General features: G+C 38.9%; 1 protein-coding gene across 3 annotated transcripts in view; it reads left to right on the top strand.

Annotated features, from left to right (window-relative positions):
* LOC108118365 overlaps nt 1–18,131 on the top strand; it is an 84,378-nt gene that overhangs the window by 31,382 nt on the left and 34,865 nt on the right. For all 3 annotated transcript variants that reach the window (XM_017231034.2, XM_017231035.2, XM_017231036.2), the window contains one exon: nt 5,726–5,993. In XM_017231034.2, the coding sequence (XP_017086523.1) occupies nt 5,822–5,993 (172 nt within the window). In that variant the 5' untranslated portion in view covers nt 5,726–5,821. The remainder of the gene's footprint in view (nt 1–5,725; nt 5,994–18,131) is intronic.

Raw genomic sequence — 18,131 nt, forward strand, 5'->3', positions numbered from 1 at the left:
TAATTATTAATTATAACTTTAAAATATGGAACACTTTTAAAGATTTGTGTTAAAATTAAAGAATAATAGACGAGCAATATAAAAACCAAGAAGTAACATTGAAACTGTTATATTGCAAATATAACACTTTGTGGCTGATGAAGAAGATAACAAATAGCGGAAATTGTGTGTTATACAATAACTTGTAAACAAGTTTAAGCTGTTATAAAGGTGGTTTAAGTTTTGTTATAATTTTTGCAAGGTGTGTTATGGAAAATGCTGGAAATTTATTACATTAACAGCTTAGAAATGTGAAAATAGATAATCTTAGCTACTTATTTTACTAATCAACTGAATTAAAATACTTAATAAAAGCCAAAAACCTGTTTAAGTCCAAAACCTCTTCTTCCAAGCCTTAGCACATCCTTAATATCCTTTAATTACCTCCTTAATTAAGAGATATTAAAAACGCTTGAGAACTCCCTCCGTTGCAAATGAAATTTGCCACACCGTGCACTTAATTTCGGTTCCCTGGGCATGTCAACAGATTCTTCGCCCGGCTTTCATGGGCAGTAATTGTTGTTGCCGTTGTTACTTTATGTAGATGTGACGGGGCAGGTTTCTAGCCATTTTGCCATTTTGCCAGGACCATGTTCGAATTTGTTTCAATTCCAAGGACCTCCCAGTCATCATCAGCTCCTCAGAGCTCGACACGTACGTGGCATGAAGTCATGGCATCCTGGATGGGGTTTTTTTTGGGGGAAAAATAAGGGGAATGAGGGGAGTTTTTGGCCTTTGGTGGCCAGTCAAGAGTGAAACAGCGCTGTTAATATAAAGTAGGTAATTGAGATGGAAAGCTAAGAGAGAGGGAAAAACTCGGTGCCCCCACTCGAACTTGTTCAAATTAATCAAGTACAGTGGACTTGGAGCGTGTTTTCCCTCACAGCTGACTCAGCATTTTGGCTATAAAATCATGCGTGGCTCGCAGACAATGAATGCACATAAAAATAATAATTGGAATTGGAAATGAAAACAATTTTCATGGCACATGAGTCGGCGCAAGAGTTTTTCTCTCAAAGGAATGAAGTTTTCCCTTAGGCTAAAAGTTCACTGAGAAAATAAAGTTCAAAGATTATAAAAGCCTATTTAAATGCCTAGAAAATGGGATATTTTCTTAGCTATATCTATCATTCAGTTCATAAAATAAATATCTTTCTTACCATGAAATCCATTTAGTTTCCCGTACAACTTTTCTCTCTGTGCCAGCCTTGTTTGTCTCGGTCATAACTTCGGTTTTTCGATTGTGTGCAGGTGCTGGCCTTCTGAACTTTCGGCTCTTGCCAATTTTCCTTTGACCATTGTTTGGCCATTTGCTATTTCCTTTGGCTAGCTGGGCAACCTTTGACCTTATCGGAACTCTGGTACGGGCGCAATTATCACCCCAAGATGCCACACCAAATCGAGTGTGTGTTGCCAATTTCGAATGGCCTGCGCAAAGTCAGTGGAGTCCTTAATGCCCTTATCAGTATCACCCACACACACGCACACAGACACATATATATGTTCTCTCATCCTTATCCGCATCCGCATCCGCAACCTTTGCATATGCATGAGTCCCACGCTGCGTATGCGTAATGTGCCGCACTGGTTTGTCGCCATTTTCGGGCAAGTGGCCTGTCGCCAGTTGGCAACCTGAAGAAGGTCGACCCTCCGCCCGTATGCCGGAAAAACGATTAGGGAAAGGCTTAAATAAAACCCCTTCCTTTCGATCATATTCATCCGTTTTTTTCTTCTTCTGCTCGTTCAGTGAAATGGAAAGAAAAAATGTTCATAGCCATGGGCCATAAATGGGTATCATGGCAATGATAAAAAATGATTTTATTATTATTATATCGCCTCGTTAACATGATTTTAATTGGTTAAATATTACAGGGAGAGGTGCAGTGATTTCTATTTACTAGTTGAAAGGCAATAAAAGTAATTTTTAGCCATTTCGAAGGAAAATGCAGAAAAACTTTGATAATTTCTTATATTTGAACAAGATTTTGGGATTGAAGATTGAAAGTGATTTAGAATGAAATCACTTTCAATCTTCATTTATTTTCTTATGCCTGCAATTCGAGTGTTATATATAGAATGTTTGGAATCTGTGATGATATTTTATAACCTTGCAGAGGGTATTCAAATGTTTTGTTATTTTTATGCACATTTACATGCTCCGGGCGAAAAGCTGTTGCTCCTCTCTACGTGCTCATATATAATTCCGAACTGCACCTAAGACAGGCGACCGACCCCTTAACCCCAGATGCCCCCACAGAGTTGTCCAAGGCAAGGGTAGCAGCACCAGTACACAATACAAAAACGTAAGCAATAAAATGAATTTTTATGCCGCATTTTCGCAATGCAGGATAGCGCACACACACACACCCAAAACATACACCTCGACAGAAAAAAAATATGTGTATGTTACCTTTGGTAGAGAGCCCTTAACCCTACAGAGAAGCCAACACCCACATCTCTACACCCAGTTTAACCCATACTCCAGGATGCATTCCTGGTAACCAAAAGCGAACACCGAACACATTTACACATGTAAGTGCATAAAAAATGTTTATGAATTTCAGTTTATGGCGCGTAAAACACGCCAATAAATGTACCAAGGCATTAAAAATGCCTTTCCCCAAACGACCACGCCCTCTTTGCCCCCCTTTGCCACCGTTCTCCCCTTTTGGGGCCCACTCGTTGGACTTTGCCGCACTAATAAACAATCAGAAATGGGCATAAAGTATGGGGAATCGGGACAGGAATGGGCCAAACGGCAAACGACAGCGGGGAATTTCCCTCCTGTGTTTTCCAGCTCCCTCTTTTTTCCTTTTTTTGATTTTCCCATTTTCTTTTTTTTTTGGTTTCTTTCTTTTATTTTTTGTCTTGCCAGAAGGTGTTAGTCGCCCCGCTGGCGCAATTCTTGTGGCCAAAGCCCCGCCCACATTTCACCCGCCTACCATGAATATTTATGCAAAACACACACACATACACCGACAACCATTTGGACTTCTGTTGCTCTTTTCCTGTCAGTCTCCGCATCCTGAAGTCCCCCCAAGTCCTTGGTGTTTCCTTATTGTTGGCTGCGTTATGCCAAGTGCGCTCTAATGCACTTTACGACACTTTATGGCAGTTTTCCGAGGGGCAGAAATTATGGCAAATTGATGAGAATATACATATGTGGCTTGGCTCCGCGTTGGTGCAAAACTTTTTTGTTAGCCAGCCATTGAAATCAGAGGGAAAACTCCTCGATTTTCATATTTCTAACTGACTTTTTTGTTAGAATTTTCTGAGATTTTACATTTAACAAGCAAAAAAGTAATAAATAAAGGATTAAAGAATGTCTCTAATTACAGCTCTATTAGTATTTCTTTAGAAGAACTTGAAAATCTAAGCTTATTTTGGCCTCATCAATGAGCTGCCTTTTCTTTTATTGAGGAAATTAGAGCCCATCAATTGCCTGGCCAGGCCAGAAATCCTTTTCCCAAATTCCATTCTCGAATTGAGCCCTTTTCCTTGCCCGCAAATGGACACGAAAGCATTTTGCGTCAATTGCACACTTTCGCCATGTATTTTGGCCTAATGAAAGTCCCGGGCCAATGTCCCAATTTTGGCCATGATCCCCGGTTAGGGGTGTTAGCGCCCTTTTGTCTCGACGCCTCCATGCAAATCGCGTAGGCGGGGCTGGCTATTTTTTCCCCTTCCTTTTTTTTTCCAAGTGGCCAAGAGTTTTTCCTGGCCTTTCGTTTGTTGTTTTTATTTTCTTTGTGTTTTTTTTTTCGTTCTTTTTGGTTGAGTACTTAACGCCACGAGAAATCGGCTAAGACAAGCGAAGCGCAAAAAATGCGAAAAACATGCAGAGAATAAAGTGGAAAATCGGGGCTAAAGTATGGCTAAATGGGCGATTGGGTGGCGGGGCGTGTAATCAAAGCGTTTGGATATCAAAGATTCGGAAGGAGCAAAGTTATGCATAAATTTCTGGACGCCGTCGCGACGACGAAGCGATTTGAAGGAATGCGAGGATAAAGTAGGATATCCTTTCTGCCCCACAAAACCAACCCAACAAAATCAATACAGGAAACAAATTAGTTTCGCCTTAAAAGCAGCAGAGAGTATCAAAATAAAATTTCAAACAATGGACAAAATAATACCACAAAAACAAGTGAAGGAACATAAACAAATCATATAAACTTACACGGAGGGAAATCAAGGGTAAATATCAGGAGGATATATCTTACAAATATTACCTTAAGGGAACTTGTTGTAAAAAGGATATAAAAAGAAAGGAATGTAAACTTTTTACACATTAAACATGAACCTAAGCTAAGAAAATATTCAATAAATTTATAATAAAATCCTTAAAATGATAAATCCAAATATTTCCCAATAAATTTCTAAATAAAACCTTAAAAAGCACTAACAGCTAACTCTACAAATGATATTTTGAATATTTTTTAAAGTATTTTTCGTGTACTAATAGGAGAGCCGCAGGATCCTAAGTGACATTGGATGTGTGTGTGTGTGTTGCGGTGCCGCAGGACACGAACAGACACGAGAGCCTAATAATAGCCGCACATAAAATTTTATTAGCACGAGCGTAACAATTCAATTGGGTCATGCTTTATGGCGCCGCGGGGTCGGCAAGGGGGCAGCTTTTTCATACGTGGGGAAGGGGGGGCTAGCAGAAGGCCCCCAGAAAAATGCCAACACATTTGGGTCAGTCAGGTGCAGCCTCCGAAAAAAAAAGAGAAAAAAAGAAAGAGGTAAAATGTGCAGGATGCTCGCCTTTCATGTCCTCCAAGATTTCACTTTCATCAAACGATGTCAGCGACAAGGCAAAATATTTGTGGCCCAAAGGGAAAACACTCTCAAAGGCTTTAATTTCGGGTAAAGACTTTCTTTGAATCAAGGTTTTTCCTTTGCCTGTCTGTAAAGGAAAACGTATTAAACTGATATCAATGAAATGGTCGTTAAAATATGACAAATATTACGAAAATAGAAAACACTTTTCCTAAACTAACTTTTAATTTAAGCAACTTTAAGAACCTTAAAACTTTAAGCAGCAAACAAAGCTAACAATTATGGTTAAATGGTTGTAAAATTATAGACGATAACAATGTTGGAATTTATAAGGAATTAGCGAAACAGACTACGGGAAAATTAATTAAATTTTGAAATTCCATATCAACACCCTTGTTTCGTGCCGTCAGCATCCTTGATAATCCTTCAGCAAATTCCAAACAAATTGCAATATATTTGTCTGCAATTTGCCAACACTTGATGGGATTATCATTTATTTTTGGTGCTGACATTTCGCCAGCGGCGAAAACTCAATTTGAGGAAAAACTCATTTGCTGGCGCGACGAAAGACGGAAAGGAGCGCGCAAAATTGTTTGAACAAACTCGAGCAATTGTCTTACACTCGCTCCAATTGGATTTCCGTTATGTTCCTACTGTTACAGTCGAGGGCAAGATAGTAGGGCAATGTAATTTGTAATACTTTTGATATAAAAAGACATTATAGAGAGCTTAACCTTTAAAAAATATGATTTTTAAACACTTTTTTTATCAAAATCTTCAATTTTCTTTACCTGCTATTCCTATTCTTATACCCATATCTGTACTTATAGTGTTTCTTGTTCATGTTTCTCGATCCTGGACTTATCCTTGCCTTGTTCTTCTTCTTCTTGACTATATTTTACAGTTACGTGTGGAGGACTCTTACGGCCGAAGGAGAGGGCGTGAGCGTGTTAAAGCGAGACGGAGACAATAAGACTGAAGCTGGCAAACCTCACACAAAATGCGAAGAAGAAGAAGCACTTGCAGCAGCGGACAACAACCACAGCAGCGGCCACACGAACAGCATCAGCAGCAACAGCCACAGCAACAGCAACAGCAACAAAATCAAAGGTTAATCCAAGGCTCACGCTGTTCGCTGCTAATGTTGCTAATTGTTGGCCAAGCAGTTTACGGTAAGTGCCACAACATAGCCAAAGGCAAAAGTGAGAGGGGTGATGTGTTAAAGTGCGTGACTGCACTGGGAGAAATTGTAAGAATTAATTAGTAAATACTTGGGCAAAAGCAACTATGAATACTCTTACTCGCTTGTTTATCCCTTCAAGCGCCTTCCAGAGATTCCTAGCCTTAACCTTTAGTAACTTTTCTGTCAGTGTAACGCTGAAAGCATCTTCACACATGCCCAAGAGTAACTTTTATTGGCTAGGACATGGCCATTGCCCCGTTCTCTGACCTCATTAGACGTTCATTTGTTTGCTTATTTATGCGGACACACTCATACAGGCACTGGGAGATATATCGGCTATATGTTGGATCATCATCTATATGCCCATATGGCCATATGGCATTTGTGGCCCTTTGTGTGTTACCAATTCCGCACACAAGTACACAAAGTCGAATGCATACATTTTCGCTTTTGGACATAAAAATTCGAATCCTGAATGTACAAGAATGTGTGTATGAGTGAGTGTGCCCCAAATTGTAGGCTACACAAAGCCACGCACAAAGATGATATATGTATAGGACGTATAGTACATATACGTATGTGTTTCTGTGCTTGTGTTTGTTTGAGCTTGGGTAGAGTTCTGTGTTCGGCTGCCTGTAATTAATTGACTCGAACTCGCACATTTTTCGCATCGAGCGCAAAAACAAGTCGCAAACTTTTCGCCCAGACAAGGTATTTTTTCGTTTTTGAACTTTTTATACATATACATATATGCTTTTGCAGTATGTTTATGTGTGTGTGTGTGCAGTCAAGGTCGTGTAAAAGGGATGGCACTTTCGCGGCATTTCCCTACTATTTTTTCACATTTTTTTTTTGTTATGTTTGTCGCATTTTGTGGCAGTCGGCCAAGTTGGTCAACATGGCACAAATACACAAAGTACGAGAATCCTCCATAATACCATACTATTTACATATACGTACATCTCTCTCTCTCTCTATATATATATAAAGTTGGCTTGTACCTGCAAGCTGATTTATCGATATGCATAAGTATGTCCTTTCAGTCGAGTTGAGTTCACTTAATTGGCCAATTGTTTGCCTGCTTAACTTTAAGTCCCACGGAAATCGATGAGGGCCTCAAGGCTATACGATTTCCAACGATTTGTCAGGGGTTTTTCTGCGGTTTTTATGAAATTAAGAGACTTTTTATAAAAGCAAAAAAATGTAATAAACGTGAAGTGGCCCTTAAAGACGTACATATTTATAATTAAAATGATATCAACCTTTAAAGCAGCCATAAATATCTACCAGCTAGACCATCCTTGCATAAAAACACACTCAATTGTCCTGCCATTATGGTCACTCTTTCTCTGGCCAATCGACATTAACCTCAAGACAGTGCCACGCCCTCAATGTCCGCCCAGATATCCTTGTGTGCCACCGCAGATGCGTTGTCTCAACTAGAGTAATTGATTGACGCCATTGGTCGAGCATTTACCAGCTGTCCTGTGGTTCCAGGACTTGGGACGTTGGCCTGGCCATCCTTTCCTTTGATAGGGATTCATTTAATTGCTCGAGAAGGTTGGACATCGTTGCACTAACTTCGAGCTGACAAATTCACCCACCTGATCAGGCCAAAGGGGACATTTTTGGGCTTTTAGTAACTGAAGCTGCAAGAAGCCAAGGGTCGTCTAGTTTTAGTAACTGAAAATCGTTTAGTAACACAAAAACACAGGGCAAAAAAGGTCAACAGGAACCAAAGCCGAAGCCACATATAATTTTGCCTAATTTCTTTTTTGGCATAATAATTTACGTAACCCAAGCGAAGGATTCAGAATCAGATTCAGGTTCGGATCGAAAGGAAAAGGAAAGGCAGGGTGGGAGGGAGGCAGCTGTCGACAGTCTATCGTAATTGTAAATTAATGCATGCAGAAAATGTGACCCCCACAAGATGGCGGCGACCGGAAGTCAACTCTCGCACGCACACACACACACACACAGTCGCTAACCATATTGTTGCCTTTTACGCTCAATGAGTCCAGGGTAGAATGGGGCATATCTGGATATATAAATAAATATATGTATAAAGAGGTCTGCTAATCGAAATAAAAAAAATTAGAATGATTACGGTGGCTTTTTTAAGTACAACTTACATTTTGCAAGCAGCAACTTTGATAATTAAGTCTATACTTTTCAAAGATCAAAACCCTTCTTATTTTACATAAAATATGTAAACACGCTCAATAACAAAGAAATCGATATGAGTATTCGATGTATCGATGGGGAAAATAGGAGTCGATAGTGTAGATCGAGGAACAGTCCACATCCATAGTAGATCGTTTGCCATCTCTAGCCGTCAAGCCAAGCGCAAAGTTTAGTTTCGTTAACGGAAAGCTAAAACAAAGTGTTAAAACATAATTTATGCAACTTTAAAATATCTAATCGATGAAATACAGTGATAAACTAAGTCAGTTACATTGGAAACAAACGAAAGCAAAGAAAAATTTGATCTAAAATGTAAGTTAAAACCAAAGGAAAAAAACCGAAAACTGCGTCTCGAGTATGTGTGTGTGTGTATGCTTGCAAGGGCTCAGCAAGTGCGAAAAAGATGTGAAGACAGAGGATAAAATCGCGACGGAGTCCACACATATAACTGTAAATTCGTTTTGTTTACATCTAGAAACGTTGGGTTAGGCACATACCGTTTGCTGTACATTTTTAGCACTCTGGGTAAATATTTATAAATTTATTAATGATAAAATTGAAATTTAAAATCCATATTAACATGGCCAACAATTGGTCCGAGCGAAAGTCTTTAATTTTTCAATCAGGAACTGAAATGGAAAGTAAAATAAAGTAAAAATTAAGTAATGGGTATCAACAAGTCGACTCTGCCAAAAAAACAACCACTTTGAGTTCCTTACATTGCCGTTGGCTTTCTTTTATTTCGTTTATTTTCCTTCGCTTCGCCAATAATTGAATAATTTTGACATGAAAAATGGCAAAAGGATGCGATGAGGTTTGGGGAAAATCGGGGGGATAAACCCCAAATTTATCGGGGCAAGGAAATTACCACACGTGGCAATCAAGCGGAAATATTCGTCTATGGAATGTTAGCATTCAAATACCCAAAAGAAAAAAAAATATAAAAAACAAACAAAAAAGCAGATTTAAATGTGTGAAAGAGAAATTTTACAAATATATGTAAAAGCCTGGCGAGTAGAGAATTTCCATTTGATTTCGGTAAATCGAGTAGTAGCTATATTTTCTAGGTGTCGAGGAGGAGGAGAAGGGTGTGGAATTGGTTCCTCCTTCCATTGGGGATTGCGTTTATTTATTTGAAATTAGAAACTGCCAACTGTTCCCAAAAGTGGCCATTAATTAAGGGCTATTGGGCTGCCTGCTGTGGGGCAACTACTGCGGGATTGCGTAATGACTGCAAAATGCTAACAAATAGCCAGTTGCCAGTTTTGAGTTGCCATCTTGGTAGGGTGGCAGGGGGCAGGATCGCTGCAATAGGGGGGGATTAACTGTGTGAGTGGGACAAATGGTTGTCTGGATTTGTAAATAATTGTCTCACCTTTTTCCCCAGCACAAAAGACAATCAATTTGCCACTTTCGTTTCGAATAACTGGCTGGAAGCTGGCTTCTGTCATTCCCTAAATCAGCCAAAGATATATGGTCTTTAAAGACACGAAAGCTTCTCGGACAATGAACAAACTATTAAACAATCTAGATGGTATTGTTTACTCTTTGGAATTAAATTAAGTTAAATAATTTCTATAAACTAAATTTCTATAGAAGTATCTGGGCCTTTAATATTCAATCATACTCACATTTCCCACGGCAATGACAATGAGTATTTCGTTTGAATAATTTTACCTAATTAAAATTTGAATAAATAGCTTGCAAAGAAAATAACTGTAGCATTGCACTAATTACATTTAAGTCCTTTAGCTAGATTTAACACATATTTCGTGATATTTGTTTGAATGCACAATTAACGAATATGTGCGGGTGACCATATTGTTGGCATTTCCATGATTCGCATAGAAAATATTTTAATTATCGTGTTTGCAAATCATTTCATTACTAAATTGTAATAGCGAAAGAATTTTAGATATTTGATTATGATTTACTCTTCTAATTTGTGTTTTTATATAGATTTCTGCCTGGTGTAGAATTTCCCTTTTAACCCCTCTGCCAAGTTTACACTTCCAAGTATTCGTTATCTTAACACTTTTCTTACTTACATCTTGACCAAAAAATTTAAGGAGATCTGGCCAATGTTTGTTTAAAGCACTTTTCATGCTCCTGTCACGGCCCGTCGCACTTGGCCATTTGCTCCAAATGTTAGTTGACCCAATTGTGGACGACGACGCCCTGTTTCCCCAGGGGCAGGGAGAAGGAAGTGAGTCCGGGCTGGAAACTTGGAGAAGTTGAGGGAATGGAATTGGTTTTGACTTTGGCTTTATTCAACATTAGCTAATTTGTGTGCGCTTCCTTACTCTGGAATTATTTCCTCCTTATTTTATTTTTTTTTTGCTTTGCCTGCTCTTATTTGCCTCTAATTTCTGCATCTTGCACTTGGCTTTTCCGCTGTTTTCCCACTGCCTTGTGCTGCTTGTTTTGGCCATTCGACTTAAGTGCCATCCTGAATTGTCCCGGCTGCTCCTGTTCCTGTTTTCTCTGGCACTGTCTTGACACTGATTTCAATTATACATTTTCTTTTTCTTTTTGTTTCGTTTTGTTTTTGTACCATTCCCATTTCCCTAACTTGCCTGGTTTCCCTGCAAGGTTTTTCTTTTCACATTTCTTCAATTTTTTTTTTCCTGAGCTGCGATTGCTTTCTCAATTGGTGCCGCTGCTAGGAGCGTTTGTTTGGCTATCACTTTTAATCTAAGTTGGTAACAATGCTCGGGCTAGCCCCCTCTTTCAGCCCGCCCTTAACCCATGTTGTCTGGATGGCTGTCTTGCTGTCTTTCAGCCAGCCAGGATGTGAGCTCTTTTTATTTTTGTGCCTTAGAAAAGACCTAAGCTTGTGTCTGGCTCTGCGGTTTGGTAAACATACTACACAAAATTATATTCTGTAAATATTTTCACAAGCGGAATGAAAATGTTTGCCTTACTTTGTGGAAAGTTTCTGCGAGAGCAAAAAACCGTTGGGAAAACATACATTTCTAAGCATTTTGGGAAACTTTTAAAGAATTTATCTTATTAATAATTGAGGTATTGATATAGGAAATACCTTAAAATAATACAGCTTAATGCTTTTCTGACCTTAAAATATTCCCAATTGCTGCTGTTAAATATCTATTTAATTTACAAAGAAAACATTTGAGTTTATCTTCATTTTTATTACACTTTAAGGATTTTTCTGCGAATTGTTTGCCTTGTCTTCTCATTCGCATTCTCGATTTCCCGCTGTCAGGTGCTCGCTTGCTCAACCTGCTGCCCGCCGCCTGCCACCTGCCGCCACCGCAACCCAGTTTTCTCTAGACCAGAGATCTGAGTGAAAATGCAGTCAACCCTAATCAAATTTTCGCTGCAAATTGACAGTTTGCCTGCAGATTTTCATTTCGCGTTTTCATTCCACCCACTAAGCACGCACTATGGCAGAAAGGGGGGATTGTTGAGGTCGAGGTCGAGGGATTGCTGGGTGGTGTAAAGGTGGGCGGTGGGCGGTGCGGTTGTGCGGCTCGGTTAAAGAGTTCCGTTCGTGTTCAGATTCCGCTGGCTATAATTTTCATACCTGGTATTCGAGTAGTTCAAGAGGATAAAGTAGATGATTTTAAGTTATTTTTTTCAAAGGTTTTAAGTCAAATAGAAAATAAATGTTATTAATAGATCGTTTTATTGGATATTTAAACAAGTTTTAAGCTTTGGTTATGATAAAAACTGATAAACTGTTACTAAAACTTCAGCTTATTGAAATATCAAAAAGGAAAACCTATTTCAAGTTACTGATTAATAGGTATCACGATAGTCGTTGTATACTTTACACTATATTTTTGTTTCCTTTTCCTTTCATTTCCCTTACCCCTGCCTCTTGTGAGCCTCTCATTTGGTTCCGCTTCTGGTTCGACGTGCGCCCCTGGGGCCTGAATGGGGGGGTTAAAATAACATCCCCTTTTATCATCTGACATTGCCGCACGCTGATTTCATTTTAAATCTCTGCGCCCTCACTCAAAATTAAAACGACGTCAAGGCTTGGGGTTTCACGTTGCCAAAGATCCGCCAGTTTCAGTTGGGGGGGATAATACGTACTATATAGATCGGAGTAGGAGTAGGTGGGAGGAGGTAGAGAACAGAAGCAGGAGGAGGACAGGAGCCTTGCTCTCAATTTGCCTGTCGGAATCCAATTGTCGGGCATTTCATTTCAATTTAACAATTTTGAGAATCCACCCGCGAAACGGAAGTGTGTTGCAAGTTGCCGTGGTTGTTGGAAATGTTGCAAATTAATCTGCGGCATGTCGCTGCTTCAGTTAGTTGCGCCTGACATACTTATTGTCTCCCAACTTCCGGTTCCTCTTCTCTGGGCTTATGTACCCGTGTGTCCTCCATCACAGTTGATATTTCGTTTGTTCTGCGTTTTGGCCAAAATTTGACATTTCCAATGCTATCCATGACATGCAAATGCCAGGCGGGGAAAATGGGGCTAACAAATCTCAGCAATTGCATGAAAATTACTTTAAAAATTGTTTGGGAAAAAGCAATTTAATGGGAAACAGTGGAAAACAAATATGGGTAGGAAAATTAACACAAAATGGTCGATAAAAAGATGGCGAAGGGTAAAAAGCTTGTCAATAAAAAAATGTTTGAAAAAATGACAAAACGATTAACACTTTTTGGGAGGGATACCTATGCCTGTCATCAGACTTGCGTAAATATCGAAATTTTTTTTATAAATGTTTTCGATTAATTTTTAATGGCATATTTATATGTTTGACATATAAAAAAAGGTATTTTTTACATTGGAGTAGTCATAAAAAATATATTAAGTGGGTTATTAAATTATTATTACTTAAAAAACGAATACTGATAGGCTGTTAATTGATGGAAGTTTATGATAAATATTTTTAAATATTTTCTAAAAAATGTAAAATGTTAATTTATCGCTTACAAACAATTAAGCGGCTTTCTAATGCCTCAAATGCCAAACAATTATAAAGCCCTAGAATGCACTTAAAGTCTGAAACTAAACTGAAATCCTTTCGCCATTATGGCTTCCAGATTATAATCTGGGTTTCTGGGTGGGGAAATGGGAAATATAAACCATTGTCTGTCATGTCGATTTAAGAGTTCAGCAGTCGAAAATGCCTTAATAAGGCAAGAGGGAGGTGTGTTTTTGTGATGGGCTGAATGGGGGAGAATAACAGCATAATTGATGATTATGACCTCAGGCATCTATTTCCACATGCGAGTATAACCACCGACGCACAAGCCCATTCCGTAACTAACATTCATCTACCAATTAGAAATAACTGGTTTTATTAACTGAACTAGCTTGCAATGCCAGGTGATTTCTGCTGTGCGGAGGTGGTTTTTCCAAAGGCTAATGAGCTTAGCTTACAGCAGGGGGTGGGGAGGGGGTATTGGGGCAATTGGATGGGTATTAGGTACCATAAATTTTCAAGAGTGAACATGAGATGTGCATCTTTTGTTGCCGGGATGCTGCTGCCATGTTTTATTGCTAATTGCAACTTCAGGTTGCATTGTGGCTTCATCGACAGCAGTTGGGCGGCTGTCACGCCCACTTAAACCCCAATTCCGCTCGAAGGATCCTGTGTGTATGTCGCCCTCTGGGCAGCTCTCTCTCTCTGTCTCACTCTCTATCGTGGCATCTCACCCACCCCGAAAAATAATAAAACTGATTTTATTTATGTGCTGCGCCAGACCAAAATTGAAATTCTGCAACACGAGCGGCAACTTGAGATGCAGGACGACCGACGACCGACGACCGACGACTATGGGAATCCAGCCAAAAAAGAAAATAAGAAAAGAAAAGGCAGAGAAAAACCCACATCGCGTGTCTTAGTTATTGTTACCATATCCACTCCATCTTCATCGCCTGACGAGTGCCTTTTTCCACCCGATAATGTTGTTGATGTTTTCCGCTTATGTGGGGCCCACAATTAATGGCACACGTGCGAAAAGTTTCTATAAATTATTATCGGGCTGGTCCATATGGCTCTGACAGGCTCGCACACCTTCCACAAAAAGATGCTTTCTGGCATATATGCAGGCCGCAAATAGTCCATTAATCACATTTAGCATTTATTTCCTCGATTTTCATTCGCCATTTACAAATTGTTATGATCACGAAGAAGTGATGGGAGATCTGCTAGATGTTTATTACGAATATTTTAAGTAAATATTAAATATTATCTTTAAAAATTATAACTTTATTTAGGACTAAAACTTGCCTTGGATATTTCTCAATTTATTTGATATTTTTCAGGATAGTTTAACTGTCAAGATATCTTGTAAATTTACCCAAAGTATGCAGAATCCTTCTTATTTTCCTTAACATTTTCCTTACAGTGCACACCCTCTTTGCCTATTCTTTCCTCGTTCGCTGCCAAGTGCCACATTTTGCCATGTTAATTGCGAATTATGTGGCAAGTAGTAACATATTGCCATTTGGCCTCGCCCACTTTTCACTTGACGCCCGAATATTGCGGAATGTGAATCAGTGGCATTCAGAAATCTGTACTAGCTGTTGCTACATATTCCTCCCTTGCCACCCACTCTAGTGTGATGCTTAAACAATCCCCTGGTTTTGCCTCGTTGCCAAGGATCTGTTGTAATCCCTTTATGAAACCAAAAAATTGATGAATAGATGTTGAAAAGAGGGGAGTTTTTCGCACATTTATGGGAAATTTAAGCATACTTTGATTTGCAATTTTACTTAACTCTTAACTCATAAACTCATTCACTAGTCAAGCTTCTTATGTTAATTTTAGTTAATAAAAATCTTCAAGTTAAATCCGATTAAAGTGTTGGGAGCAGAAGGTTTCTGGGCTGTTTGCAAATCAATAGGAAATCAATGATTAAATGTTTGCCCACTCAATTATGGATTGGCATTTCCCTACTGTTTGCCATGACTTCAAAGCCCTTTGAATGTTCGTTGGAATGGTCCATGGAATGGGTGATTAATATATGTATTTACATTGACTTAGAAGAGAGAGTATTTTAGCAAGGAGCAAGCATATTTCCCCATCCCCTTACCTACTTACAGCATCAGCGTTTAATTTATTCAATAGAAATTTGTAAATTGTAAAAGTTGGCGTCGAGGAGGACAAGTCGAGGAGCAACAAGCGGCAGATTCCAGCAATTAGTAAATCATGAGAAAATTATGTACTTTCTGTAAATGCAGACTGTAGGAGAAAGGGAAGAGGAGGAGGGAGGAGTGAGGAGTGAGGAGTGTTTTCCCTGCAGAGCCTCAGTTGGCAGACGAAAATTTTAATGCAAACTGTAAATTATTATATACTTAGTTACTCTTTGTGCTCGACTGCAGCTGTAGCTGTACAAACTACGAGTTCCTTCCAGCAGCCAGTCGAGGAATTTCTGCGCGAAAAACCCCCTTTTGTGGGGTTCCTTTCCAGGAACATAGCAAACCACCCACCCACTCACACATTCGCATCTCCTTTTCAGCTGGCGCTCAAAAGGCAGTTTTAGTCATTTCTGGGTTGGCTGCCAGACAATACAAAACTATAAATATGCTCAGTCACAGGCTGAGTCGCAGTCCCAGTCACAGTTGCAATTATAGTCACTGGAAAACAGAAGCTGCACAGTGGCCAAGAATGATAAGGAAGTTGTTAAAAATTACAGAAAGTGAGGAAGGTTTTTCTTTATAAACTTACATTTTGGGTTTTTATTTAATTGCAAGTCAACTTTTCATATTTAAATCATTATTAATTAATAAAAATTACTGTTGATGCTGTTGAAATTAGCCACCATGGTTAGCCATCGGTAATCTCCATGCATAGCAGTTCGTAAATCTAAAAATATATATCGTTAAAGTGGATTATAAACTTTACTAAATGTTTAAAGATTTTGTCCCGATAAAAGGAGGGATTTGTTTTTAGAATCAATGAAGAAGCAGCCAAATTTTGATTGAGAAAAAATAAGAAACAGCAAGCTGATTAAGAAAGCTAATAAATATATTTTATACTTTCAAGCTGAGTCCCAAAATAAACCTAATTAGGTTAGGTGGATAGCCAAGGATGAAAGTTTCAGATTGCAGAGCAGAAATGCAAAGTAGACAGACTTGGGCGTGATGAGCTTGTTGGTGGTTCATAAATCCAAAATCTAAGATTATATTACCCTTATCATTAATACTTCCATAACTCAGCCAATAGTGATCCGAATATGAATTTGAATATACATCGCTGAGCTAGTTTTATAATTCTTAATACATCTGCATTCAAAGTTGAAAAAGTAAAATGAATTAAAAGTAACTCCAATAATGACCCAAAAATGGGATTGAATATGTGTAAAATATGTGTTATGTTCCTTCCTAGCTGATCTTGACATTTTAGCGATTCGAGCCATTTTCTGAAAACGTCCCTTATTAAGTATCCTAATTATCTAGATAACGCACGAATTAGGTAGGTGACCAACGTCAAAGGTTTAAGATTCCAGAGTAGACAGACTTAGTCTCCATAACCGAAGTAATCTCCGTGTGTCCATAAATCCATAAATGCCCAGCGGGAGCAGTCCCAAATAGAGGAAAGTGACTAAATCAGAGGAGTATCTGGCTATCAGAACTGACGGACTCGAAGCGATCGCAGCTGGGCGGCTGGCTAATCATCATCGCGCTTGACTGATGGATCACGGCTGGGCCAAGTGTAGACGAACCACATGGCGTTAGAGGAGGGAGTGCGGCTGCTGATTTTCCATGTACTCCGGAAGCACCTTGAAACTACTCGGCTTATAAACATATATAACAAGCTAAAGGCTTTAACTTAATATCTATAGCCGATCTAAGTTGCTCTGGCAATGTAGAAGCCATCGCAAGCACTGCCGGCTATGAGGTAAACAAACCCCTTGGCTTATGAAATAGAATAAAACAGTTCGCCACTTACCATGATTTCCTGCTTGGCAATGTCCATTTTTCGCATCGTCATTTAAATCCAGAAACAACGTCATCAGAAGTCCCAAAAATGGACTCCCGAAAAAAATCCATGATGCACTGCATCCTCCATGGAGGCCATGTCCATGTCGACGTCATCAGAAGTCTCAGAAATGGACTTCCGATGAAAATCCATGATGCACTGCATCTTCCATGTAGGCCATGTCCATGTCGACGTCATCAGAAGTCTCAGAAATGGATTCCCGAAGAAAATCCATGATGCACTGCATCCTCCATGGAGGCCATGTCCATGTATCACCAATGTGATGGCGAGTACCACTGGACCACTTGGAGGCACTTAACTAGCACAAACACACACACACAAAAATGACTTGACTGATTTTCACCGGCCAACAGCGGCCTAGTCACAACATTCCTGCTAGAACTACTTGGGAATTATAAGGAGCCCGGTGTGGGAAAAATTAACTTTGAGCTAACACAGCCGTTAACGGGCGGGTAACATTCAAAACTTAACTTTCAGTTAACTTGCTTAAAATTCAAACATTTTCTGTTAAAATTTGAATTTTTCGCTTACATTTAAATATTAAAATTTTTAAAAAAATTGTCGGTTACAGTCGAATTTTTCTTTTTTGTTTTAATTATACAATTTGCCGAAAATTGCTGTTAATAGTTAAATTAGCGGCGTTTGTTTAAAATTGCCTTGGCATTTAGAAAAACGTTAATTTATAAATTATATAAATATATATATATATTTTTTTTTTTATATATTATTATATATTTTCCTTCATAAATTTTTCAAAAAGTGGTTAAGATTTTTAGAGTTTTGGGCAATGTAGGAGCTCGTTCTCCTTGATTATTTTAGCCACTAACTAAAGCCTTGGTTGGTCTGTTTAAAAAGTGAAATGGGTTAGATTTCTAACGATTATTTTGACTGATATTAACTGATAGGGGGAAAAGGCTGTTTTAATATAAAATTTTGATCATTGCGATATTGAAATGGGTTAAGGGACTAACTTAGCTTATATACGAAACTCGTGCATATTATGGAAT

This window comes from Drosophila eugracilis, unplaced genomic scaffold (assembly GCF_018153835.1).
Source record: "Drosophila eugracilis isolate 14026-0451.02 unplaced genomic scaffold, ASM1815383v1 contig_124, whole genome shotgun sequence".
Classification (NCBI taxonomy): Eukaryota; Metazoa; Arthropoda; class Insecta; order Diptera; family Drosophilidae; genus Drosophila; species Drosophila eugracilis.